The 25,284-nt window shown below is 46.1% G+C and overlaps 1 protein-coding gene across 3 annotated transcripts in view; it reads right to left on the bottom strand.

The window, feature by feature from the left end:
- The window catches only part of pde4dip (phosphodiesterase 4D interacting protein), a 76,750-nt gene that overhangs the window by 14,342 nt on the left and 37,124 nt on the right, over positions 1 to 25,284 (bottom strand). Inside the window, exons 6-28 of one of the 3 annotated variants that reach the window (XM_069152907.1) lie at positions 25,083 to 25,206; positions 24,851 to 24,996; positions 24,190 to 24,304; positions 23,249 to 23,284; positions 15,912 to 16,049; positions 15,686 to 15,805; positions 15,334 to 15,426; positions 14,968 to 15,177; positions 14,728 to 14,886; positions 14,196 to 14,291; positions 13,887 to 14,024; positions 13,608 to 13,787; positions 13,212 to 13,406; positions 12,885 to 13,127; positions 12,344 to 12,503; positions 9,583 to 9,662; positions 9,305 to 9,417; positions 8,726 to 8,978; positions 8,456 to 8,630; positions 8,155 to 8,271; positions 6,982 to 7,462; positions 5,402 to 5,637; positions 5,263 to 5,311 (exon numbers count right to left, since the gene is read on the bottom strand). In XM_069152907.1, coding sequence (XP_069009008.1) covers positions 5,263 to 5,311; positions 5,402 to 5,637; positions 6,982 to 7,462; positions 8,155 to 8,271; positions 8,456 to 8,630; positions 8,726 to 8,978; positions 9,305 to 9,417; positions 9,583 to 9,662; positions 12,344 to 12,503; positions 12,885 to 13,127; positions 13,212 to 13,406; positions 13,608 to 13,787; positions 13,887 to 14,024; positions 14,196 to 14,291; positions 14,728 to 14,886; positions 14,968 to 15,177; positions 15,334 to 15,426; positions 15,686 to 15,805; positions 15,912 to 16,049; positions 23,249 to 23,284; positions 24,190 to 24,304; positions 24,851 to 24,996; positions 25,083 to 25,206 — 3,657 coding nt within the window. Of the gene's footprint in view, positions 1 to 5,262; positions 5,312 to 5,401; positions 5,638 to 6,981; positions 7,463 to 8,154; positions 8,272 to 8,455; positions 8,631 to 8,725; positions 8,979 to 9,304; positions 9,418 to 9,582; positions 9,663 to 12,343; positions 12,504 to 12,884; positions 13,128 to 13,211; positions 13,407 to 13,607; positions 13,788 to 13,886; positions 14,025 to 14,195; positions 14,292 to 14,727; positions 14,887 to 14,967; positions 15,178 to 15,333; positions 15,427 to 15,685; positions 15,806 to 15,911; positions 16,050 to 17,714; positions 19,993 to 23,248; positions 23,285 to 24,189; positions 24,305 to 24,850; positions 24,997 to 25,082; positions 25,207 to 25,284 lie in introns of those variants that run through there. The other 2 variants (XM_069152904.1, XM_069152905.1) reach the window with 2 other exon arrangements.

Genomic DNA, 25,284 nt, shown 5'->3' with positions numbered 1-25,284 from the left:
CACTCCGGCCTCCATGTCGGAAAGACGTTAGATTTTAACCTCTTTGAAAAGAGCTTTGTAAAGTTGTTTTTATGAAGCGATATATATAAAATTGTGTGTCTTTTTTTGTGTGTCCCCGTCTTACTTGTCGAACTGTGCGAGCATCGCCCTCCTCTCCCGGTCGCTCTGCTTCTTCAGCAGCAGCAGCTCTCTCTCCTGGGCCTTCCACTCCCACAGGGAGAAGGAGAACAGGGAGTCTCTGTACAGCGGGCTGCTCTTCGACAGCATGGCCTTCCACAGAGGAGCCATCTCCGGGCCCCCCGCCCCCCCTCTCCCCCCTACTGAGCGGCCATGTCCACCTTCCTTCCTGCTGAACTCACTCCGTTACAGTCCCGTCCTCTCGTCTCCAGAGCAAACCGAGCGCCGCTCATTAGCTTTAGTGGCGGCGTGTGTGTGTGTGTGTGTGTGTGTGTGTGTGTGTGTGTGTGTGTGTGTGTGTGTGTGTGTGTGTGTGTGTGTGTGTGTGTGGCAGAAGGTACAGCAGAGCGTGAGCGAGGGATAAAAAGGGATGAGGGAGGGATGACTGAGCGTGTGTGCGATCAGGTGAAAAGCACAGCAAATCCCGATTATGTGAAGGCTTCCCAGGGAGATGGATTTGGTTGGTTTTCCTTCACACACACACACACACACACACACACACACACACACACACACACACACAGATCCTACAGATCCTGGGAGCGTATGGGCTCGGCCCAGCAGGTGGTAACCCGAACAGTTCCTGAACTAAAATCTCAGGTAGGAAGTTAAAAGAGAAGAACAACAAAAAAGCAGCTTCACGCAGCAGATTTCTGCATTTAGTTGCATCCAGATGTTGCAGATCCAAACGCAGCAGATCGGCCAGCGTGCATCAGAAAATGGATCCCCGAGTGCAGCTTCGAATAAAAAGCACGAAAGTCGGAAGGAGGTGAAGATGGAAAAAAAAAAAAAAAAAGTCTCGCTGCCCGAGGAAACCTGCAGCTGCTTAAATGATCAGATCCTCGAGGGCTCGGCCGTTCACGCTCCGGCAGCCGTCGCAGAAAGAGAAGAGCCGAGTTCAATGATCGGCCACAAAGCAGCAGCGCTTGCTCTTTCTTCTGCTCTGCATCCGTCCATCCTTGAAAAATAAATTTAAAAAACACGCAAACTTCCTCTCTGATGGGGTTTTTGGTTCTTTTCCAGGATTTTTTAAAAAAATGTAAAAAGTCTGAAGAGGAAAAACAACTTTCAGAAGAGGAAGAGGAAAATTCAAGTCATCTCTGTTCGGTGTGACACCGATGGAGGAAAATCCCAGTTCATGATGAGCACATCTTACATAAGGGAGATGAGTGCCCTGCTGGATGTTCAGCACCATGTGCTGCTGCTGATACACTGAAGAGGAGTGATGATGATGATGATGATGATGATGATGCTCTCTCTGCCGAGCTTCATCGCTCACGTTTCCTCTCTCTCTCTCTGCGTTTAGCTCCTCCTGACCTATTTCCCGGCCCGTTCGAGGTCTTAATAACTTAACCTGATTAGAGGCAGCAACATGCCCCGAGTCCGACGGCGTGACGCCATCAGTGCAGTCACACTCCAACACACACACACTTATTGTATCCACAGTAACACTTTTACACTTCACTTTCCCCAAATAACAAAAAATCCACACATACTACAAACCAGGAGTCTCCGACACAGACTGTTTATAAAAGAGTTCGTAGCTTCAGGTCTGTAAAATGGTTCCGATCCAGAAGTGTCTTCTGCTGCAATACCAGCGAGTGCCACTAGAGGTCGGCTCCAAAAAGCCTCCGGCTCCATAGACTCCCATTCAACTTCTCTCATCAAATCCAAAGTGAATAAAATGTGTCCATCAGTTATCTCGGTGTTGTTAGCTAAAGTCACTCCTTCTTATTAGTTTTCTGGAGGTCCATCTGAAAATAATCCCTCATTCATTAGAAAAGAAGATTCAAGAAGACCTGTTTTTGGGGGCGTGTCTGTTTGATTGACAGGCCTGTGGTGCAGTCAGGTTACAGCTATCGGTGGGCGGGACGTAATATCGTCAGGTTTCCAATCAGATCGGTCAGATCCACCGCTGGCTCCTCCCCCAGTTTACTTTGTGTGGTAGTTCAGAAATAATTCAAATAAACATGTTTTTAGTCCTTCACGTTCTGACCTTTAACCTCCAAACTCTTTTTTTCTGTGTTTCTTTTCTCAGCTGCATCGACATTAACAATTTTTCAGACAGCCTTTCAGTCGCACACGAACTCGTCCTCTTGACCTCTCGACGGGTTTGTTGGGATCTGGTCACACCAGCTCTGAGTGGCTCAACATTAATTGCTAATCCTGCTTTTAAGGGATAATGCATTTATTACATTAAGTTTTCTTTTTTTTGAGTCTGTTTCAAAGAAAGATTCGCTTGTAAAGAAGATTTTTACAGTTTACATGCTGCAGCCCCGACACACACCGTACACACACACACACACCGTACACACACACACACACCGTACACACACACACACACCGTACACACACACACACACACCGTACACACACCGTACACACACACACTGTACACACACACACTGTACACACACACACTGTACACACACCGTACACACACACACTGTACACACACACACTGTACACACACACACACACACCGTACACACACACACTGTACACACACACACTGTACACACACACCGTACACACACACACACACACCGTACACACACACACACACACCGTACACACACCGTACACACACACACTGTACACACACACACTGTACACACACACCGTACACACACACACACACACCGTACACACACCGTACACACACACACTGTACACACACACACTGTACACACACACCGTACACACACACACACACACCGTACACACACACACACACCGTACACACACCGTACACACACACACTGTACACACACACTGTACACACACACACTGTACACACACACCGTACACACACCGTACACACACACACTGTACACACACACCGTACACACACACACACACCGTACACACACACACTGTACACACACACACTGTACACACACACCGTACACACACACACACACTGTACACACACCATACACACACACACACACTGTACACACACCGTACACACACACACCGTACACACACACTGTACACACACACCGTACACACACACACCGTACACACACACACTGTACACACACACCGTACACACACACACTGTACACACACACTGTACACACACACACTGTACACACACACTGTACACACACACTGTACACACACACACCGTACACACACCGTACACACACACACTGTACACACACACCGTACACACACTGCACTCTGAATCAGAGGACAGCCTGGACGAGATGGCTGTCGCAGAAAAACACAAATTCGCCTTCACATCTGGTCGTCCATCTGTGCAGCCATGTTAGATTACACCCCCTCCCCTCCCCCGTCTCTCCCCCCTCCCCCAAGGGGAAGCTCTAATTATTCACAGAGCACTGTTTGTTAATTGGTGTTTGACCCAAACGCTCAACGCTTTTCTACCCAACGACAACAATGACTGCAGCGGTCGAGCTTAAAGGATCGTACCGGCTGTTTCAGCTCGTGTTCGCGTCACCGAGCGCACGTGTGACCGATTTTATTTGATTCTTCACTCATGTATGAAAATGAAAATGAAAATTAAAGACCGACGCTATTAAATAGAACGAGCTGTTTTTATGAGAGATTGAACATCCAGGACAAGTCGGCAGTCATCCGTGAAAGAGACGAGCTTCACAAGCTGCACTTTATTTAGCTGCGACTAAACGGACACGTATTTCTGTTTAAAGGTTTTATAAAGCTGCTGATATAATGAAAGAAGACTGAAATAATTAGGAAATAGTAACTAAAGGTATTCATGCTGTGGATCAAAAATTCAAGTAGAGAAGAGAAAACATCAGATTTTTGGGTCCCTTTGTTAAGACAAAAGAAAATCTTCAACACGTCTGCTTACAGCCGAGTGTTCCTGAGCCCATGCAGTGATTTTCTCCAAATCTAAAGGGCAAAGGACAAGACCAAAAAACACCAGTGGACAGCTGGGATGATTCTGTAGTGGAAATAACTGCATGGGCTCAGGGACACTTGGCTGTAATACTTTTCCTCCTGAAGGTCGTTGCTTCCTGCTGCTTAGTGTGCATCACTGTGCTGCGTTCATGGCCAACAAGAACTTAAATAGAATAAATAGTGGAGCTCTGTAATAAAACCCGACACCAGAACGTTTTGTCCCTCTTGTGTAACTCTTGTTTGTCCTGATCTAACTTGTGTTGTCCTTTTGTTTGCTTGCCTATAATTAGCCGACCCATCAGCAGCAGCTGCACCCTGCTGGTCACGACTGACCTGTAAAAAGAATTAATGAGCTGGGTGCTTTTTTTTTTGGTTGGGGGAGGAGGGGGGGTCCAATCACACCGCGGGACTTCAGGGTTTCGTAACGCGGTTACATCAGAGCAGCATCTCCGACTTTAACTCTGCTTCGGGGCGCAGACGGAAATCTGACCCGACGTCATTATTAAGAAACTAAATGTACAAACAAACTCCTTCGTTACAAATCGTAACGTCAGAAGTCAGAATCATCGTCGTCGGCAGAGACGATGATAGAGATGTTTTAAAAAGCACGAAATTTGACGTGAGAAACAACTTATTTTCCTGACTCCCTTAGGAAGACGAGGCGGTTGTCATGGTAACTTCCTGTCCGAAGTGCGAAGTTTAAACTAGCCTGATGAAGGTGCTGTTTGGTAGTTCATGTTTACAAACGTTGTTTTTATTTTTATAATTTCACAATAAAATAACGTTTTATTTTTTAGAGTCTCTGACTTTTTCTTCTTTTTAACTTCCTGTTGCCTCCAAACAGAAGTAGTTCAAAGTGTCAGATATTGGCCAGTCATGGCATAAATTTAATCACTATTTGACTTTGAGCTTTCATGTTTATTATTGTTGTTTTTGTGTGTTAGCTGTGAGCGTGTATGTGAAATGTTCTTTATTTTCTAGGAAATTATAAAGAAATAATAAAAAGCCCGAACAAGGAAAGACTTCTATCTGTTTTGCTGGTTATTCGATGTCTCTCCAGACCCCGCCCACTTCCTCCATCATTGATCAGGAGGTCATCTCTGTCATTAAATAGAAACCGCAATGACGTGCACACACACACACACACACACACACACACACACACACACACACACACACACACACACTGACCGGATGGCGAGCAGCTCCGTCTTCTCGTCTGGATCTTCAGAGTGATCTCCTGTGAGAAAACACAACAAAAGTGACGTCACGCTTTCTGCCGACGAGGCATAAATATATTTCACGTCTGAAGTGAAGCCCGGAGACTCACGCCCGCTGATCTTGGCGCCGACCCGCTGAGCCAGAGCGCTGCCCTGACCCAGCTGGTCCCTGAAGCTCTGGCCCATGTAGTAGTCGATGTCGTTGGCCCGCAGCAGCTCCTCGAAGGCCTTGGTGGTGTCGCCCAGGTGCTGCGTGAGGATGCTGCAGACGCCGCGGCCCTCCCGCAGCCGCTGGCGGAGGTGCGACAGCTCCCGGGCCTGAGCCTGGATCAGGGTGTCGAATTTACTGCCGAGTCAACAGAAAAGAGAGGAAATCAGAGTTGCATTTTTTAGCGACAGCTGCTCGTTCTCGGAGGAAAAAATGACTAAAATTGTTCCACTATCAACTGAGATATGAAAAAACAACCATCCAGCAACAACTCTTCTCTCTATTTATTTAATAATAAACAAATCCTGCAGTCATCTTTTTCCAAAAAGGAAATCATTGGACAATGAAATTTCCCAGCATGCCTTCTTCCTTTGTAACGTTTGAGAAAAAACAAATGACATTCACAGTGCGTTCCCTGATTTTGTGGAAGACGAAGAAGGTGTGAGGCTTCATGGTCGTCCCACCCAATAAAATGTTTTCTTCATTTAAAAACATTATTTTTAACACATCAGTAACATTTTCCCCCCCAAAAAACTCCCTTACGTTCATCCTCTCGATGTCCCGCTCACATCTGAACAATCTGAACCTTCAACAAGCATCCAGATGTGACAAAAGAAATGTTCTTGGAAGAACCAAATGAAATGATATAAATTGAGTTGAAGTTCTCTGTAACGGTTTGACGGCCTTCTCCTTCATTTTGAGGTCAAACTGGTGTTTTTTTTTTATATCTGCTGCCTGGCTTCAGGACGTCCTACTTGTTGCTAGGGAAACGTGCCCGGACTGTATTCTGGAGCTGCAGCTCGTCGGTCGGTCGGTACACGACAGACAGAACAGCGTGTTCCCGGCCGCCGCCGGTTTAATCCCCCTCCGACCGCCGGGCAGCCGAGTTTACATAAAAACATCTGCGGCTCCGCTTGATCAACGCGTCCTGATGCTGACGGAGGCTGACAGGGTGTTTAGTGCCTGCAGTGATTAATGGATGTCTGTACTGTACTGTGCTGTGGACCGAACCATGTGTCAGTCAGCGGGGGGGAAGGTGTGTGTGTGTGTGTGTGGGGGGGGGGGGGGGGGGGGGGGGGGGGGGGGGCAAATACAGAAGCTTGGATGTCATCTTTAGGGAAGGAGCATCTCGTTTTTAAGCATCAAATCCTGCAGACTGTAAATTCAGGGACTTTAAATGCAGAGAAACAGGTCTTTATTTTAAAAAAGGTAAATATTAGAGACTTATATTTATAATTTCTCCTATTTTATAATCATATTTCATCATATTTTAGACAGATATCTCTATTTGACATTTATTCTTCTCTCTGCCTTCATTTTAATGTGTTGATTTGTTGACTTTATGTCCATTTTACAGCATCAAATCAATCACTGCTAGATTTTAATAGACGGCAGATTAATATCCATCAAAAAAAACCTGCAGCTCAGTGACTGCAGTTATTAATTAGAAGCTGTATTTCACATAATGATTTTAAATCTCACCCCGGCCAGGTGGCGGACTTCCCGTCCTCGGCCGCTGACTTCTTGCCTCCCTTCCTCAGCTGGTCCTCCAGGGCGTCCACGCGGGACACCAGCTCCCGCAGGCCCTTGTCCGGGTGGGGGTGCCGGGGCGACGCCAGGGCTCCTCCGTCAGAGGACTGCCAGCCCTCGTCGTCCTCCGCCCCGCTCTGCGAGGGCGAAGCCTGGAAGGACCAGTTGACCTTGCGAGGGGTCGAGGGCCCGTAGTCGCTGGAGGTGGAGAGGGAGCGGAGGCGGCTCTGCAGCCCGCGGATCACCGCCTGGGAGCGGGACAGCTGCGAGCGGAGGTCCTCCACCAGCCGCTGCAGGGACGAGGCTTCATCTCCGTAGCCGGAGCTCTGGGTGGTGGTTTTGGTGAAGGTGGAGCCGCTGCTGCTGCTACTGCCGGCGGGCCACCACTGGGAGCCGCAGTCCAGAGAGGTGCACATCTCCAGGTCGTCAAACTCTGTAGGACAAAAACAAACAGCAGGTTCATCAAATCTGGTTCCTTTAAGCAGCAATAAAACTACAACAGCAAAACGTGAAATAGACACGCTTTGACCTGTCGAGGCGTGACAGTTACACATCACAAATCCTGACGTCTCTGTGAGGGTCTCAACTTTTTATTGAAACTGTTCTAAGATCAGCTTAAGGACATTTTAAAGGTTTCACTTTGTGTCTCTGTGTGAATCATTTATTCACCTGTACAACTGAAAAAGTGCCAAACAAGTGAAAATGTTTGACTGTTCGTGCCACTGTTTCCTGTCAGAGGTGAACTCTGCTGCCACCTGGTGTCTCTATGACTCCATTACAACAACACAGCACAACTTGTTGGCTGGAGATTTACTTACTAAACTAAATTCACAACAGAGTCCTCACAGATCTCAGACCTTCTGTGGACGGACCATGAAGAGTTAATCGAAGGAAACTGGACCTGAATCCAAAAGTTTTATGGGGTTCCACTGGTGCCCAAAATATGTGGACATCCTCTGTCTGTGTCCACTAAACATGTGATAAACATTTCTTAACATCTACTCAGCTAAAAATGGACTTCTGTCATGTGGCATGTCGACATTTCTTGGTTTTCTAACTGACTGAAAGAGAGTCTTTTTGACTTTTGGTCGCGGACACCTGGATTCTCCGACCGGTCAGACGTACCTGGGCTGCTGGTGTCTTCCCTCTCGGCCTCGTTCTCGCTGCGGCCGCAGGTCTCGTAGCCCAGATCCTGAAGGTCCACCTGGATCTGCTTACTGTGCTGCTGCACGGCTGTCTCTGCTGCACAATAAATAAAGACAACATGTTATATGAGTCCTGGTCCACTCACTGAGCAGGTCACTGTAGTCCTTCAGCTGTTCGGCCTGAGCCTGCACCATGTTATTATATTATATTATATTATATTATATTATATTATATTATAATAGGTAAATACAACATGTTATATGAGTCCTGGTCCACTCACTGAGCAGGTCTCGGTAGTCCTTCAGCTGTTCGGCCTGAGCCTGCACCGTGGCCTCCGACACCATCAGTCTCTCCTGCAGCTCTTTGCTCTTCTGATGCAGACGAACCGTCTTCTCAGACATCCCGGAGGAGGAGGCGGAGACGGGCTGCTGACGGACGGCCGACAGCTTGTCGTCCTGGGTTACAGACGGAGGGAATTTAAAGACGACATTTTTACATGTTTAATGGACAGCTTGGTCTCGTTAATCTGGACACTTCCTGGTCATCCTACCTGAGAAGAGTCTCCGAGCAGGTGCAGCGTCTCCGGTCTCTTCAGCGCTCCGTCCCAGGCGTCCCACAGCTCCGACACGTCCTCCTCCTCCTCTTCCTCCTCCTCCTCTTCCCCTTCTATGGTCACATCCAGCTCCTCCTCCTCTTCTTCCTCCTCCTCTTCATCCAGAAGCGTCTGCTCATCGCTCTGTTTGCTGTCGGTCTGCTGATGCTTTAAATCTTCGTTCTCTGATTGCAGGCTGAACAGAGCTTTCCTTTAAAAACAGAGAAAGGTGTTTACAAGTTGCTGCCCTCTAGTGGACGAAGAGTACATTAACGTAGCTTTAAAAAAAGAGACCAGTATCATTCTAAACCTTTTTATTGTCAACAAATGCCGCAAAAATAACACGTCAATCTGTTTTTTAATACTTGTAGACTTCCCTCTGATTTCATGAAGATGAAAGCAGCTCAAAATGTTATGGTTTTGGAAAATTACGCTTTTTTTTAAACGTTACTCAAATAAGGACGTAATGCGTCTTCCTGGGACTATTTTCAGCGGCGGATTAATCCCTATTTGCAGCTCATGAACATACAAACTCACCTCATCTGCGACAGCGAGGAGAAGCCGGCCTTCTCCAGCTGAGCCTTCAGCTCGCCCAGCTCGCGCTCCACCACCCTCTTCTGCTCCACCAGCTGCTTGACCTCCATCAGGCCCTGGACGGACAGAAATACGGCTGTCAGTGAACGCATCGCCTCATATATATACTGAAAAAAACAGCAGCTTGTGCATCAGTTTAATTTTGCAGGTTTTTGTTTTTTTTTAGGATTTAATAAACTGCATATCATGAGGTTGTAAAACAGGAAGATAAGCATCACTACCTGGATGTTGGACTCGTCGTCGTCGACACTCTCCGTGTACTCGCTGTTCAGATCATCATCTTCCTCGTCTGAGCTCAATCCTGTAGGAAGCAGAACCCAAAAAGTCAGAAACCAAACGTATTTACGTGTTTGTTTACTTCGGTTTTCTGCTCTGAAAGCATCAAACTGAGCGTCTCAGCGTCAGCACAGAAGGAAACATCTGTCTGGGAACCAAACAGTCCAATAAACTTCAACTTTAAAGTCATATTTGTGCAGAATCAGAGACAGACGGATTATTGGAGTTAATCCAGAGTTTAAATCAAATCACAAAGACGTGAAGGTTCATTATTGATGAGTAAAAGAGATCAATGAACGAGTCTTAAAACTGATCTGACTGCTTCTTATTATCACCATTAATGTGACATTTATACAATCAACAAGCTCATTATTACTGTGGATTTAAGGTCAAACTTTACACTATAAAAGCGAAACAATACTGTTTGCACGCCGGAAATTATTATTATTATTATTGTTCATTTAAATGCAACTTTTAAACTTATTTTTGTATTTGGACACAATATAAACCAGCAGCATTACACATTTAGTCAAATCAAATATTTCATGTGATTATTTTCTGCAATTTATCTGAAGCTGAGGACACAGAGGACACAGAGGACATGTCCTTGTTTCTTATGATGCTTTTAAAATGAAGAAATAAACTTTCTTTGATTTACAGTTAATAAATGTGGCTCAGTATTACATTTGATTAACATAAAAATGAATAAATGTAGTATTTCTTGACTAGAATTAATATATTACAGGCAGAGTGGAGAACTGTTGGCATGTCGTGGATTTAATTTAACAGCTTATGAAAAATAAAATGTGAGTTTTATCAGGATTTAATCATTAAGACTCATAACATCAGTGTTTCTATTAATTCTGGCTGCTGCTGTTAAAACTCTGCACGTAATAAAAACTTGGACTGATGGGATGTTTAATTGAATTAAAGTAACGTGCACCATGATTAGTTGTCGTGTGTGTGTGTGTGGGGGGGGGGGGGGGCAGCGTGTTTTTCATTCAGGACGTGCAGATGTTTGCACATCGAGGATTCAGCAGTGAAACATGCAACAGAGACCTTCTGACATCACAAATCTGCAGGTTTTATTATTTATTACGAGCTGCGTCGTGATCTGAAGGTTAGAAATGCAAAAACAAACCGTTCGTACTTCCTGTTCCAGTGTGACGCTCAGTTTCATGAGCAGATCCAGTGACTTTCAAACTGGCGAATGTTTGATTGCACAAAGTTTCATAAAATCACAGAAGCGAACAGACACACAACAAAACTACTCACACAGGCTGAGATTATATTTCCATCTTCTCACACACACACTCACACTCACACACAATAATTGGAGGTCATATATGAATATAAAGACATTTAAAACAGTGAATGATGCTGTTCATAAATCATATAAAACATCTTTAAATAGAAAGCAGTTGAATAAATTGTGCAAAGTAACAAAAAACTGCATTAAAACATGAATAAAAGTTTGAAATAAAATATATTTTTAAATGTTTTCAAACTGATTGAAACTCAAGACAAAATCCAGATGGAGGTGTTGAAGTTAAAATATAATTCGTGTACATAAAAAATGTCAGTCTGACTTTATTTCAGTCATTTTTATCGATCAAATCTCGATTGATTTCAGGAGATTAGTTGTTAGTATGTGTTTCTGTGTGGATTTATTCCACCAGCTTCCAAACCAAACTTAAATCTGAAATTTTTGTTGTTTCTTGTTGCTTTTGGTGCCTGAAAAATCACCAAAATATAAAAAGTCTGCCATGTTTGAACTCCTTTTACGACAGTTTTGGTTGTGGTCTCTTCTCTTACCTTTGGTGAACTGAGCTCATTTAAAAGAGGCACAAACGTCAACGTTAAAATGTTCTTTTGGCCTTTTTGTGTCAGATATTTGTTGTCACAGTGATGTTTAGGATCCTCAGTTAGTTTGGCTGCATTGAAGCTGCGATAATTTGGGATTTTTCAATAAACAGTCACCTCCAGGAAATTGTAATTAACGCGAATTCTTTATTTTAGAGTTAAATAAATGTGATTAAAAAAGGATTTAAAGCTCTTATTTTGACAGCAGACATAGCCTTTGTGTTCTATATTACAGTTTTTATGAGTCTTTTTTAAAAGGTTGAGCCCCATGGTTTTCTAAATTCAATAAATAAATTTAAAAAAAGGTTAAAACTAAAATGTTTCGGTGATGTGCAGCATTATTATTATCAATGAAGTGATTATATATTATCTTATCAGGTAGTGCTTTAAAGAAATCACATTTTTATTTGTAAACTTGCAATTTTCTCGATTTCTCGTAATTTTACTGTAAAAAAAAAAAAAATCACTTAAAACTGAAATTATATCTCAATTTGTAAATTTGTAAAAAATGTGCCGCAAAATCAAACATTTTCGTTCCTATTAATCCCAAAACACACTCAGAGAAATCCTGGAAGGACTGAATAAACGGGCCGTCGACAGGTTCAGATTCTTAATATGATTATGTGATTTTAAATGTGTCGTTAATGAAGCGTGCAGACGTGTAGCGACCGAAAGTTAGAAGCCAACATCCAGCAGGTTTCCATCCGTGTTAGTGTGTTTCCACCCAGAAAATGTCCCAACATTTATGCTGAGTTAGCACAAAAAACGCCACCGCAGTGAGTCGCTGCACACCGAGGAGCTGCTGCTGCTACAGATACTGTCCCATGCTTCTCTGATGCCCACCTCCAAACTCAGGCTGCCGGCCGTCGGCACTCTGGCGGCCCACGACAGGGCCTCCGGTTGGGTCCCGCTGCACCAGGCTCTCCCTGAGCTCCTGGACCTCCTGCGTCAGTCGCTCCACCAGAGGGAGGCCTGACGGGTTCACCATCTGCTTCTGGAAGTCCTGCAGACAACACACACACACACACACACACACACACACACACAGATATTAGTAAGAAACACAGATTATTTGTTTTTAGAGGACGGAGGAAGTTAAATCTTTGTCCAGCTGATGTGGAAAATGTTTTTTGATTGTTTCTAAAAAAACGCTCTTCAGCAACAAAACAAAACACAAACAGTAAATTCAACCCTTTTTTTTGTTTCACATTAAAAGTCCTGCAGTGGGAGAATCCCCCCGTGTTCTGGCATGCTTTTAATTTGAAACATCAGCAGGAAGTGTTGTTGTTTACTGATGTAGAAACAGTAGAAGCTCCTGAAGTAGAAGTGTAAACAGTATCAAACAGGAAGTCCCCCCCTCCTCCCACCCCCACACCTTACTGACCCTGAGGATCTCCTCCTTCACACACAGAGTCCTGCTGAGGGAGTCCAGCCGGGCGGCCCGACTCCTGCTCAGCTCCTCGCTCTCCTTCTGCCTCCTCAGAGCCAGACGCAGCTCCTCCTGCAGCGCCTGGAGCTCCGGTCCAGAGTCCGCTCCGGATCTCTGACACGAGCTCAGCTGTCTGCGGAGCTCCTGCAGCCTGGACGTCTGCTCCGTCAGCACCTCCCCGACCCGGCTGGCCGAGTCCTGTGGGGAGGGGGGGGGGAATCGTCGTCAGTTTCACAGCTTGCTTATTCGGACCGTGTCTCTAACTCGACTCCTCCGCTCTACCTGGATGTACTGGTCCCTGGCGCCGATGGTCCGGAGCAGATCCTGGACCTGCCCCTCGTGCTCCTGGGCCTGGTGGGTGCGGTCAGCCAGCAAATCCTGGAAGAGGCGGTCCTTGAGCTGGAGGCGGAGCTTCAGCTCCTCCAGGACGTGTCCCGGAGCCGAGTGGACCTGAGCCAGCAGGGAGCAGCGCAGCTCCTGCAGAAGGAGGCACGGTGTTATTTTTATCACTTATTGTTACTGTGGCAACATCTTTGAACAACAGCATGCTCTTATTTTGAAAAACTAGCAGGATATATTTTTTTTTTAACTTGGTGGTGAAAAAAGACAAATTTTTCTCTTGAATCAAATTTATATTTCAGTGGATTTATTTTCCTGGCGCCCGTCCTCCGTCCATACCTGCGCCTCCTGCGTGCGAGCGTGCAGCGCCCCCTGCAGGTGCTCGATGACGCCGTCTCTCTCCCTCAGGACGTGGCCCCGCCTCTCCTCGCCGTCCTGCTGCTGCCGCTGGACGCTCCTCCAGGCGTCGCCCACCTGCTGCAGCTCCAGGGCCTTCCCACGCAGCAGCACCTCCAGGCTCTGACAGACAGAGAGGAGGAGGATGAAGAGGAGGAGGAAGAGGAGGAGGAAGAGCGGACAGACCGGAGAAGAAGAAGGAGGACGGAGGGTTTGTCTCACGGTGATGGTCTCCTCGTTGTTGGTGAGGACGCAGCGCTGCCTCTCCAGGTCCCTCTCCTTCTCTCGGAGCAGCAGCAGGAGGCGCCGGCTCTCCTCCTCCTTCGCCTCCACGCAGCGGAACTTCTCGTCCACCGCTCGCTGCCGGACGGGAAAAACAGCCGAGTCATCACCGAGACGGACGTCTGCAGGTCGCTTCAGTTTACCGACGTTTCATCTCTCAGTAGACTCGTGTTTTGATGTGTGTGTGTGTGTGTGTGTGTGTGTGTGTGTGTGTGTGTGTGTGTGTGTGTGTGTGTGTGTGTGTTTTACCTCCAGAGCTCGGTCTCTCTCTTTTATACGTTGGCGGAGTTTCTGAAGCAGAGAGTCTCTCGTCTCCTTCGGCTCCTCCGACAGCTCACAGTAGTCCTGAAGGACGACACAGAGAGTGTAAGAGAGTGTGTGTGTGTGTGTGTGTGTGTGTGTGTGTGTGTGTGTGTGTGTGTGTGTGTGTGTGTGTGAGTGAGCCAAATGGATGTAATTATAATAAAGATGGATGACTTTTTATTTATTTGTTATTGCTGAGTCATCCAGTGTCCCACGAACATGGTTCAGATGTTGCCAGATTCAAGACAATCTCCTCCACACAACTATACAAAAATATGTCTGCTGACGATATTTTATGGTGAGATACATGTAAAAATATCACAATGTCCTTGACATAAAAGCTAACATAAACAATCTGTCGGTGTTATTAAAGGATCTGATGACAGATGTGGATATCTGCAGTGTGCTGAAGAAAACCAGACAGATGATGAATGTTTCTCCTCCACAGTGACGGAGATGTCCTGGTTTCTGATCCGACCTGCAGCAGCTGCTCTTTGGTCTCCAGCGACGTCCTCAGCTCCCCGACGCTCCTCTCCGTGTCCTCCCTCTCCCTCCGTCTCTCCTCCTCTCCCTCCCTCAGCTGCTCCTCCCTCTCCTGCAGAGCGGACCGGGTTGTCTCCAGAGCCAGCTGCAGCTCCTGAACATCACAGAGAGACGTTACGAAGAGGAGACGGGACGCAAACACCACAACGCAACTTCCTCCTTTTTATTCTCCCACCTGGTTGTGTCTCTCCGTCTCCCTCCTGTGCTCCAGCGCCCCCTGCAGGTCTTTCTCCAGCCGGTCCAGAGCCCGGTCCAGATCCTCCCGGGCCCTGGCCGCCTGCCGCTGCGCCCGCTGGCCGGCCTGCAGCTCCAGCTGAGCCTGGAAGAGAGACGCCTGCAGAGCCAGGACCTCCCCCTGCCCACGGAGGCTCTCCGCCCCCGACACCTGCAGAGGTTCACGGGACAGGAAACGTTTACGGTTTCTGGATTGATGGCGTGGGGAGGTGGTGGTGTGTGTGTGTGTGTGGGTGGGTGGGTGAGGGGGGCAGGGGGTGGTGGGGTGATAGTTTGGTGTCAGTCGGTGTCGGCGTGGACAACAAACCTGCAGCTGCTGCAGCTGGCTGCGGTTGGTGAGTTCTTTGAGGGAACACAGCATCTTATTCTGCTCCTTGATCACCCTGTAGATCTCTGCAGCCTGCACACACACACACACACACACACACACACACACAGACACACACACACATACAGACACACACACACACACACACACACACACACACACACACACACACACAGACACACACACACACACACACACACACACAGAAACACCATTCAAGTCAGAAACTGTGTTTTTGTGCTCTTCTTCCTGCTGTGTTTAAACTAGTTCCTCCCTACAGTCATTTATCTCTCTGCCCTCCCTCCTTCCTCCCCCTCCCTCCGTCCGGTACCTCCGCCTCCTTGGAGTTCACGGTGTCCCCGAGGTTCTGGATGCTCCTCTCCTGCTGCTGAGCTTCGTCTCCGGCCGACCGCAGCTCCATCTCCATCTCACCGAGACGCTGCTGCAGCTTCTACACAAAACACAAAACATCTCAGATTTGTGATGCAGCTTCAGGAGGGTTCAGGTTTCAGAGGAGACGCCGGTGGTCCCTGCGGTCCCGGCGGTCCCGGCGGTACCTGGTTCCGGGTCTCGCTCTCTCTGATCTTGGCCTGCAGGGACCGGACCTGGTCCTGGGCCTTCTGCAGCTCCCCGACACACCGACCAGCAGCGCTCTCATAGTGACTGAGCTCATCCTGCTGCTCATCAATCAGCCGCTGGAGAACACAACAGGAGGAGGAGGAGAAGGAGGAGGAGGAGGAGGAGGCACGTTAGTACAGCTCCGATATACAGAACCACTTGCAGGAGATTTCAGGTAGAAAGATTAAAACTGCATCATAATTTTGGTGAAATAAAGTCATTTTCTGCTCCAAAAATGTTACGATTAATTTCCTTTTCTTTGAGTTGCATGTTACGAAATAAAAATTTGTAATTATGACGAGCAGAAATAAAGTTTGGCCTGAATGGAGGGCGGTTAAAAGGTTCCTCCCTGCAGCTGCCGCGTGGATGACTAAATGAAAGTAGAAAGTGATGTCAGACGACTTCCTGGGAAAGCAGCTGGTTGCCACGGCAGCGTGTTGTTGACTTCCTTGTTTATGTTGTTGTCATAGGAGCGTGTGGTGATGTGACATCACTCGGCCCTCTGAGACATTATTATCTCTGTGTGAAATGTTCTCTGCAGCCGTTTGAGTCAAAGTGAAGCGCCGGGAAAAGAGAAATCTAAAATATACGAGGACGGATGTCATGAAAACAGAAAGAAAAGCTTCGGTTTGATGCCCAAACAGGGTTCTTATTATTCTATGTTCTCCTCTGAGGTTAAACCAGGAGATAAATCAGGTGTTGAACCGTCTGCAGAGGTTATCAGTGGATGAATGTCATGTTTGTAGATTTCGTCCCTGGTGTCCTGCTGCACGATGACCCGACACAGACGTACCCGACGGTACCCCACGCTACCAGACGGTACCCCACGCTACCAGACATACCCGACGGTACCCCACGGTACCAGACGGTACCAGACGGTACCCCTCGCTACCCCACGGTACCAGATGGCTCGTCTCTGTCTGAGATTTAGTGATTAGCATCACTAAAGAAGCTCTAAAGACGGATCAGACCGAGGAGAGCCTTCAGAACGGGAGCGACCGCTTAAAGAAAAAAAAAAGAAAAGAAAAACACTCAGGCTGGGGGAGGTCGTTTCCACGGCAACGGATGGGGTTGCTAGGATACCGCTGAAGAGGGGTATTTGTGCGCTCACGGAGAGGGCAATCAAGGCAGCGTGTGTGTGTGTGTGTGTTCGGCTTCGTCAGCACTGAAGGAGACGAGCGAGACAGAAAAAAGAAACCCAGAGAGGTTTGACCTCGTTCGAGGTGTCGGATTTCACAGCCTCTGTGGGGCAGTAAAATGTGAGATTTATGTTTTAAAAGGAAGCTGGATATTTTTAACTGGATCAAATGTGAACTGCTGCTGATGTTCAGAGTGGCTGGAAACAGGCCGGTCGCGTTTTCCTGCTGCGAGACGACAGCACGTCTTTCACAGCAAATTATAGTTTTAAATAATTCAAAAGAAAATAATTTCATGAAGGAGAACCTCCATACTGTTGGAGAATATGTGAAAGACTGATTATAAAAGAAAATCGGTGCAGAAGAGGCCAAAAAAATACAGATATTTAGTCCTTAAAATGGTTCAAGCTCCAAAACCAGAGACTACAACATTTCCCATGATGCAACTCAGCCACACCTTCCCAGTCTGGGAGATTTTTTTTTTTAGATTGCATAACGCCACTTCACGACGGAGGCTCTGTGTCTCCATGACAACTATAAATTGCTCCACGGTGTGGATGGTCTGAGGTCAAAGGTCGTCCAGGTGTCGCCGCCTCCCCGATCTACCTGCTGGAAGCGAAACGGACCGCAACGCACGTAGTCGTCCGTCCACTGCTCCTCCATCTCCGCCAGCTCCGCCTGCAGCTCCTGCTGCCGGGGACACGGCAGCACCACCTGCGGGACCGTGTGGTGGGGCCAAAGGTCGCAGTCCAAAGCGCCTCCCCAGGGCGACCTCGGCGGGACGGGCGGCGCCAGAACCCGCTCCAGCTTGGCTTTGACCAGAACCGGGAGCCGGCTGCCTCTCGCAGGCTTCACGGGCCGGTACTCCCAACCCCGCAGGAGGCTCAGCGTCACCTCCACCGCGGAGAGGGAGCTCTCGGTCGGGGGTTTGTCCCACGGAGCGTCCCTCCTCCCCGGAGCATCCTCAGGATCTCTCTCCGGTTCCGGTTCTTCCGTCTCCTTGCGGTCCGCAGGAAGACAACCGACGTCCACGGCGGTGTCGAGGGACTCGGCGGACGAAGCCGGGCTGGAGCTCCGCTGCTCACACGGCGTCTCGTCCGTCTCCATCCCGGCCGACGGGGACTCGAAGGTGACGGTCGCAGCCTCAGAGGTTCTGGTCGGGTCGTCCGGACCCGCAGTGCCCGGCGAGTACCGGGTAGACGGGCCGCAGGACGTGCTCCTCTGCCCGACCCGTCTGGGCACCTTACAGACCGCCTCGTAGTCCGAATCGGCCACGCGGAGCGCCGCGCAGCCGCGGCAGCGCCTGGGCTTGTTCCCGGCGCCGGAGTCCGGGCACTGGTGCAGGTGGTGCTGATGTTGGTGCTGGTCCAGACCCGGGTCCTCCTTATCGGCCCAGGACTCGTACACAGAGTAGGTCAGATCGTCCTGGACCATATCGGAGTACCTGACATCCTGCAGATCCGACAGGTCCACCACGGGGGAGTCCTCGGCCTCCGGCTCCATCCCGACTTCGGCGCCGGGCCCGAGCGGCGCCGGGCCGCCTTCCTCCGCGTTGTTCTTGCGGTACAGCCCTCCGATGCACTGCCTCAGCCGGTCCTTCTCCAGCAGCAGCTTGTGCAGCCGCTCCAGGGACAGCGCCTCCACGCGGGCGATCACCGTGTCGAAGCGGTACATGCGGTCCAGCATGAAGGCGCACTTGGAGCAGGCGAACTCGCCGCGGCCGTCCCGGGTCAGCTCGCGGCCCAGAGCGTGGGACAGCAGCACCTGCAGGTTGAGCTTGGCCGCCGGGTGGAAGATCCACCGGCGCTGGTTGCCGCAGAGCTCGCGGGCGCAGATCCGGCAGGCGTCCTTCATCTTCACCGCGTCGAGCATCACGACGAACGGCGACGCGTGAAGGAAGTCAGAACCTTAAATTGAAGGTTTTCTGACTGGACTTTGGTGCACGTGTGTTTCCAAACTTCAGGAGTCAGATGCACTGATTTTTGGATGTGATTTTGTCCTTCTTCAGCTTCCGTACTTCATGTTCCAGTCCTGAGTCTTCCTCCTCTTCTTCTTTAACGGGTTTTTTTAAACCATCAGCAGAAGATCATGTGATTTAACTGAAAGCTTCAGCTGCTAGATGGACCGTGGTTCTGGTGGTTTTCGCCCTGTTTCAGGGTCAAATCTGAAGTTTTGATTCGAGTTTTAACTTCAGATTGATGTGTTTTTTTGCAGTGAATCTCTGCAGTCTTTTCCAGCTTGTTTTTGTTTCCTATTTGGGTCAGAACACATGGAAGTAGGTCACGTGATGATGGAGACCTGCAGCAGCATCAGTCCTCCCGGTTCCGAATTAAATATTCCTCTCAGGTCGGATCACGTTGAGCAACGTGATCGTGTGATTTTTTTTTTTCCCACCGCAGGACAGATGTGAGTGAATCTGTGTCGTCACATTTTCACTTCCTCCGTGGTGTCGCATCGATCCGTTTCCGTCCTCCTGATTGATCCCCGTGTAAAAAAAACAAAACAAAAACAAAAATCGATTCTCTGCTGTGTTCTCTGTCTTTTTAAATCGATTAATCGATCAGCATCTCCCGCTGCAGCTGCTGCTCGGCTTCAGTCCGACACGAACCCGGAAAAAACTAAAAAAACACGAGCTTCGGGTGTTTGTGTGTGTGTGTGTGTGTGTGTGTGTGTGTGTGTGTTTGTTTGTTTGTTTGTTTGTTTCCTGTCCCTGTCCCCGCCCTGGTCCTCGGTCCGCCGGGTCCGGTGTCCTCCATCAGCTGAAGATGGAGCGACAGGCTGTCAGACGTCCTGCAGATTTTATAACGAGACAACGAGGCACCGCTGACAGACACCGAAGATCGTGTCGGTGTGACAGGATGTTTCACTCCGCGGCGGTGACGAGAACCGTTTGTAAAAAAACTGGGCTATGATCGTTATTTTTCAAAAAATGTTTGCTTGGTTATTTCCTATTTCTGGAAATATTCCACATAAATAACACATTTTCTTAAAATTGATCTTTTAATATTAATTATGTCATTGCACAGCAGTAAAAATATGATGTATTTATAACCACTAATATGTTCTAATGATGAGCAACTGATGATGATGATTTTTTTTTTTCATCAATCAAAGAAGAGAATCTGCAGTGGCTGCAAAACTATAAAATATAAAAGTCCCTCTTTGGATCCAGTGTTTGGTTTGTCCCTTCTGGGTTGCCGTAGAAACATGGAAGTGCAACGTGGCAGCGGTCTTATGAAGGGCTCATTTTAAAGAACCAAAAACATGATTCTGCATTTTAGCTGATTATAACACAAATGAAAAATATAATTTCTAATTATTATATTCCATTTCTACCATTTGACGCCTTTAAATTCTACACACTGGACCTTTAATCTGATGATAGTTTATTTTATTTATTCAATTTGACTATAAAATGACAGCAGCTGGATAATAAACATGATAGTTTTCCACAGACTACACGTCCTCATGCATGACAATGATTAAAAAAAACAATTTAAATATACATATTATATGCTGATTAATTTTATTTCTGTCAACTAATTGATGGAGTTTTGCAGCTCTGCTAATAACAACAAAAGTGTCCATGACTTCTTTTATGTTCATAAAGATTTAAATAAAGATTCAAAAAACAGACATGAATAATAATTTTGTGGAATTACATTAAGAAGAAGCTCAGTTTACTGCTTCTTCTTTGGTCCCTGATATAAATGTCGGAGTGAGACCTCTTGCAGCTGCCTGGACTGAACCATTTACAGGAAACGGAGGGGGGGGGCCTCAGCCCTGTCCTTTAATATACTGACTGTCTCCTTCTAATCAACATTTCAGACTTCTTCAGGCCTTTTAATTTCCTCTTTCCTGAATAAACTGTTTACGTTAAATAAAGGTTCAATAGAGAAAATATTAAAAACATTGATATCAGGATATCTGAGAAGTGGAACATCCAAATGAAAAATATCAACCTTTTATAAATGTTTTAAATTTAAATATATTATTGTGTCATTCCTGACGTAAAAAAAAACCAAAATCAGATCAAATAAAAAAATTGATGGAGTGACTTCACTATTTAAGTTGATATTTGAATCACATGTTTGCATATTTTTAAAATCAGTTTAAAATCAGGGTCAGTTGCATAAATTTTTTAAAACCTTTTTCTCAACATACGATTAAAAAGCTGTTTTTTTTTTCATCGACCTGAGATTTATTTAACAAATATTTTTTTGTGTTTTTACTTTAATTTACTCATTTTCAACCTTTAATTTATTACATTCTATGTGCATTCAAAGGTTCTATCTGACTTCATCATGTTGTTTTTGCGTTTCCATTTCATCTTCCTTTGACAGACTTGATGATTAAATATATAACTGACAAATATTGCAGAATAACAGTGAATAAAAAATGGGAGTTTTTTTTTGTTGTCACGGTCATCTGGAAAGAAAAATCTCTCGGTGGGCAAAAACAGCTCATTTATTTTTCCTTCCTGACAACTTGTTTAATTCAAAACGCAACTTTCCATCTCCATAAAGCTGTTTTGTGTGTGTGTGTGTGTGTGTGTGTGTGTGTGTGTGTGTGTGTGTGTGTGTGTGTGTGTGTGTGTGTGTGTGTGTGTCCTGAGTGTTTCACATCACGGTCATTAAAATTCTCTGAATTGTCAGCGTAGAATGAGTTCATGTTTTTCCCAGTGAGTCCGGCCTTCACATGCATGTCAGTCTCACACAGAGAGGGGTGTGTGTGTGTGTGTGTGTGTGTGTGTGTGTGTGTGTGTGTGTGTGTGTGTGTGTGTGTGTGTGTGTGTGTGTGTGTGATGATGAAGGAGGGGGGGGGGGGCTCCCTCATTTCTCTGGAATTAGTGTCAGTGAATCACATGATGCTTTAATCGACCCTCAAACAGCTGATGCCGTGTTCAACACACAAATCTTCATGTTTTCCTTTTATTTTGATTTTATAGGATGCAACTAATTATTTTAACGGGACCTGATTATCTATAAAATAACACGAGTAACAAGTTTAATTCATCCACACGGAGTCATCCCTGAAACATGTTCTGTGGTCTGTGTGTGTGTGTGTCTGTGTGTGTGTGTGTGTGTGTGTGTGTGTGTGTGTGTGTGTGTGTGTGTGTGTGTGTGTGTGTGTGTGTGTGTGTGTGTGACCTCTGGTTCTGACTACATGTACATTTATCAGCCTATAAAACCTCTCTGGAGACTCCAAACACGGATTCGTCTGGAACGAGTCGTGCAATCAAAGATCAATTAATCGTCATCAGAGACGAGAGTCAAACACGCTGACGGACGACTGACGCTGTTTATTTTCCTCAGAACGAACGACGCAGACAGACGGACGTGTTTCTTCTTCTCTCACGCAGTGTGTGTGTGTGTGTGTGTGTGTGTGTGTGTGTGTGTGTGTGAGAAACTTTACACAAACTGAGTTTCTCTTCATGTCTGTGTTTGGATCACACGATCAAAACTGAAGATTAAGTTATAATTAAATTATAAGTTTAAAAATCATCGGCTTCATAAAAACGTGATAGAAAAAACTGAGCTGAGAATGATTTGTTTTTATTTTCTTCTTCCTTATTTGTTGTATATTATATTTCCCTCATTTCTTCTTCCAACTATTTCATGATGTTGTGGGATTTAATCAAAAATGATTTTGTTAAAATCCTGTTTTTACTTAAAGTAAATGTTGTGAAGTTTGAAAATTAAAACAGCGTCAAAAACTGTTGGAGGTTGATTCTTTGAAAACATTTGAAAAAAGGTCAAAAAGGAGAAAATAAAGAAGAACAAGAAAGATGTAGATGTGACCAAAGGACATAAAAGATAATACAAATAAAAAATAAAAGCAGCAATGACAGAAATAGGAAAACAACGTTTTAGCTGTAAAAACAAGAACTCGAAATCTAAATCTGGTTCATTTTAGAGTTGAAATAAAATATCTAATGATTTTCAGGCAGCTGTAGGAAGTAGAAGAGAAGTGAGACTCCTGTCCTCTAAATGCTGGTCCTGCAGTGTGGATGAGTGACCACCAGGTGGTGCTAGCGCTCTAACTCAGAGCAAGGCTGTGAGTCGCGTGCTGCCTGAATAAATAAAACCTGCAGCTTCAGACAGCTGACAGACTTCATGAGGAGTAAAAGTTCTTCTTACCTGCATCTGTGTGTGAACTCGGCGCTCGTCTCGACTCTGCAGAGAACAAAACACACAAAACCACGTTAAAAACCTCCTTTTCTTTCTACTTCCGAAGGATTTAAAGTGTCTGGAGCTCCAACGTGTCCCGTGTTTATTCACACTAATATGTTGTGATGTATCTTCAGTCTGATGCAGGTGGAAACAGGAAGCAGACGCGTTTCTGTCTGCCGGCCAAAGTTCCACCGACCCACATGTGGCTATAAAAACAGTTTGATATGTAAGTGGGTCGGAGCCAGAACACTCAGAATAGAGGTGGTGGTGGTGGTGGTGGTGGTGGGGGGGGGGGGGGGGGGGGGGGGGGGGAGTCCAGGACGGACCTGAAGTCCTCTGGACTCTGGTCAAGTCACGAATATAATATTATCTGTCACGAAAAGACTTGTATAAACTCTTCTTTTAATTCAAGAACCTTCAGAAAGTCTCAAACTGTTTCAAAATCGGATCATTTAGAAAAGAAAAAGTCAATAAAACCATATTTTTAATTCAGTGTTTTGGGTTTTTATTTGTGTTCATGTCTTTCATTACTTCTCATTTTTCAATTTCAAGTTTGCACTGATTTTTATTCCCACACAAATTTGGTCAAACATTTCCTATTTGACCAAATTCACGTGATTTAATTTCCTTCTTATTCAAACATGTTAAATATTTCCTGCAGATTTTAAAGACGTCACACTTTTATTTTGTGAAATTCTATAAACTAGGAGGACGTTGGCAGAATAAAATCAGTGAGCAGATGCAGATTAAATCCTTGGTTTGTGTGTGTGTGTGTGTGTGTGTGTGTGTGTGTGTGTGTGTGTGTGTGTGTGTGTGTGTGTGTGTGTGTGTGTGTGTGTGTTTGTATGGATTTATTCTTTTTATTCAGGTTTATAAGTACAGAGGAGAAGATGCAGCACAAACAATACCTCAGCTCCTCGTTCTTTCTCCTTCAGAGAGGAGGAAAGGTCGTGAACTTTGACCTCGAGCTCCTCGACCCGGAGACCCAGGGAATGTCTCTGGTGAGTCAGCTCCTCGATCAACCTGACAGACAGACAGACGACAGACAGACAGACAGACAGTTATGTAGTCAGAGCTGCTCTGTAAAGTGATACTAATGAGTACTTTCTCTAATATTTTTCCTTTTAATCATTTGATTAAAAGTCCACATAACAGGTCCAAAAATACAATAAATAAAATAGAATGATAAAAATACACAGATATCCTCAGATTTATTTTTTGTGTCTGAACAAAAGTCCAAACATTCAATTTAAAATGAGATAAAAACATAGAAAAGTATTAAATTCCCACATTAATTAATTAAAGCTGCTGCTTTTGGCTGATAAATGACAAAATATAGATTTTTTTTAATTTTTTTTTTATCAATCAACAATTGATTAAATCCTGTGTTGCATTCACTGTTTCACTGAGAATTAATTGATTTATTTACTATAAAGCAAAAATAGATTTAAATTGGAAGACAACGCAGTCATGAAGTGAAATATGATGTTGGACAAATTAGAAATTCTCCAAATCTGGGTTTTATGTTCAAATCTGGGTCGTACAGATGTTTTTATCATTTTTTTTCACCTGTCCCTGTCGGTCTCCGCTCCACCCGAGCCTCCGCTCTCCTCCATCCTCTCCACCATCCGTCTCTCCAGAGCCAGGCGGCGTTGGGCCTCCGAGTCCGCCAGCGACGCCATCTGCTGGGCCTGGCCTCGCGCTAGCTCCGCCTCCTGGAGAAGTTCATTGTTCATTCAAGTCATTGTTTTATCTATCGGTTTACCGGTTACCGTGACGCCCGTCGCGTCGGAGTTCGTACCTCCTGCAGCAGCTGAACTTTGGTCTCCAGGATTTCCTGCATGTGGCTGATCTCCTCCTGACGATCCGCCAGGCGGCGCTGCAGCTCGGCTTCATTCTGATTGGACAGGCTCTCGGCTGTTGATCTGTCGGGGTGACAACATTTGAAAAACTATTATTTTACGCAGGAAGCAGCTTTATAAAATCATACTTTTCATGTTGTA

This window comes from Embiotoca jacksoni, unplaced genomic scaffold (genome assembly GCF_022577435.1).
Source record: "Embiotoca jacksoni isolate LCO1_2020_lvr unplaced genomic scaffold, fEmbJac1.0.p SCAF_19, whole genome shotgun sequence".
In the NCBI taxonomy this organism is placed as follows: Eukaryota; Metazoa; Chordata; class Actinopteri; family Embiotocidae; genus Embiotoca; species Embiotoca jacksoni.
This window is presented reverse-complemented; position numbering and strand designations above follow the sequence as displayed.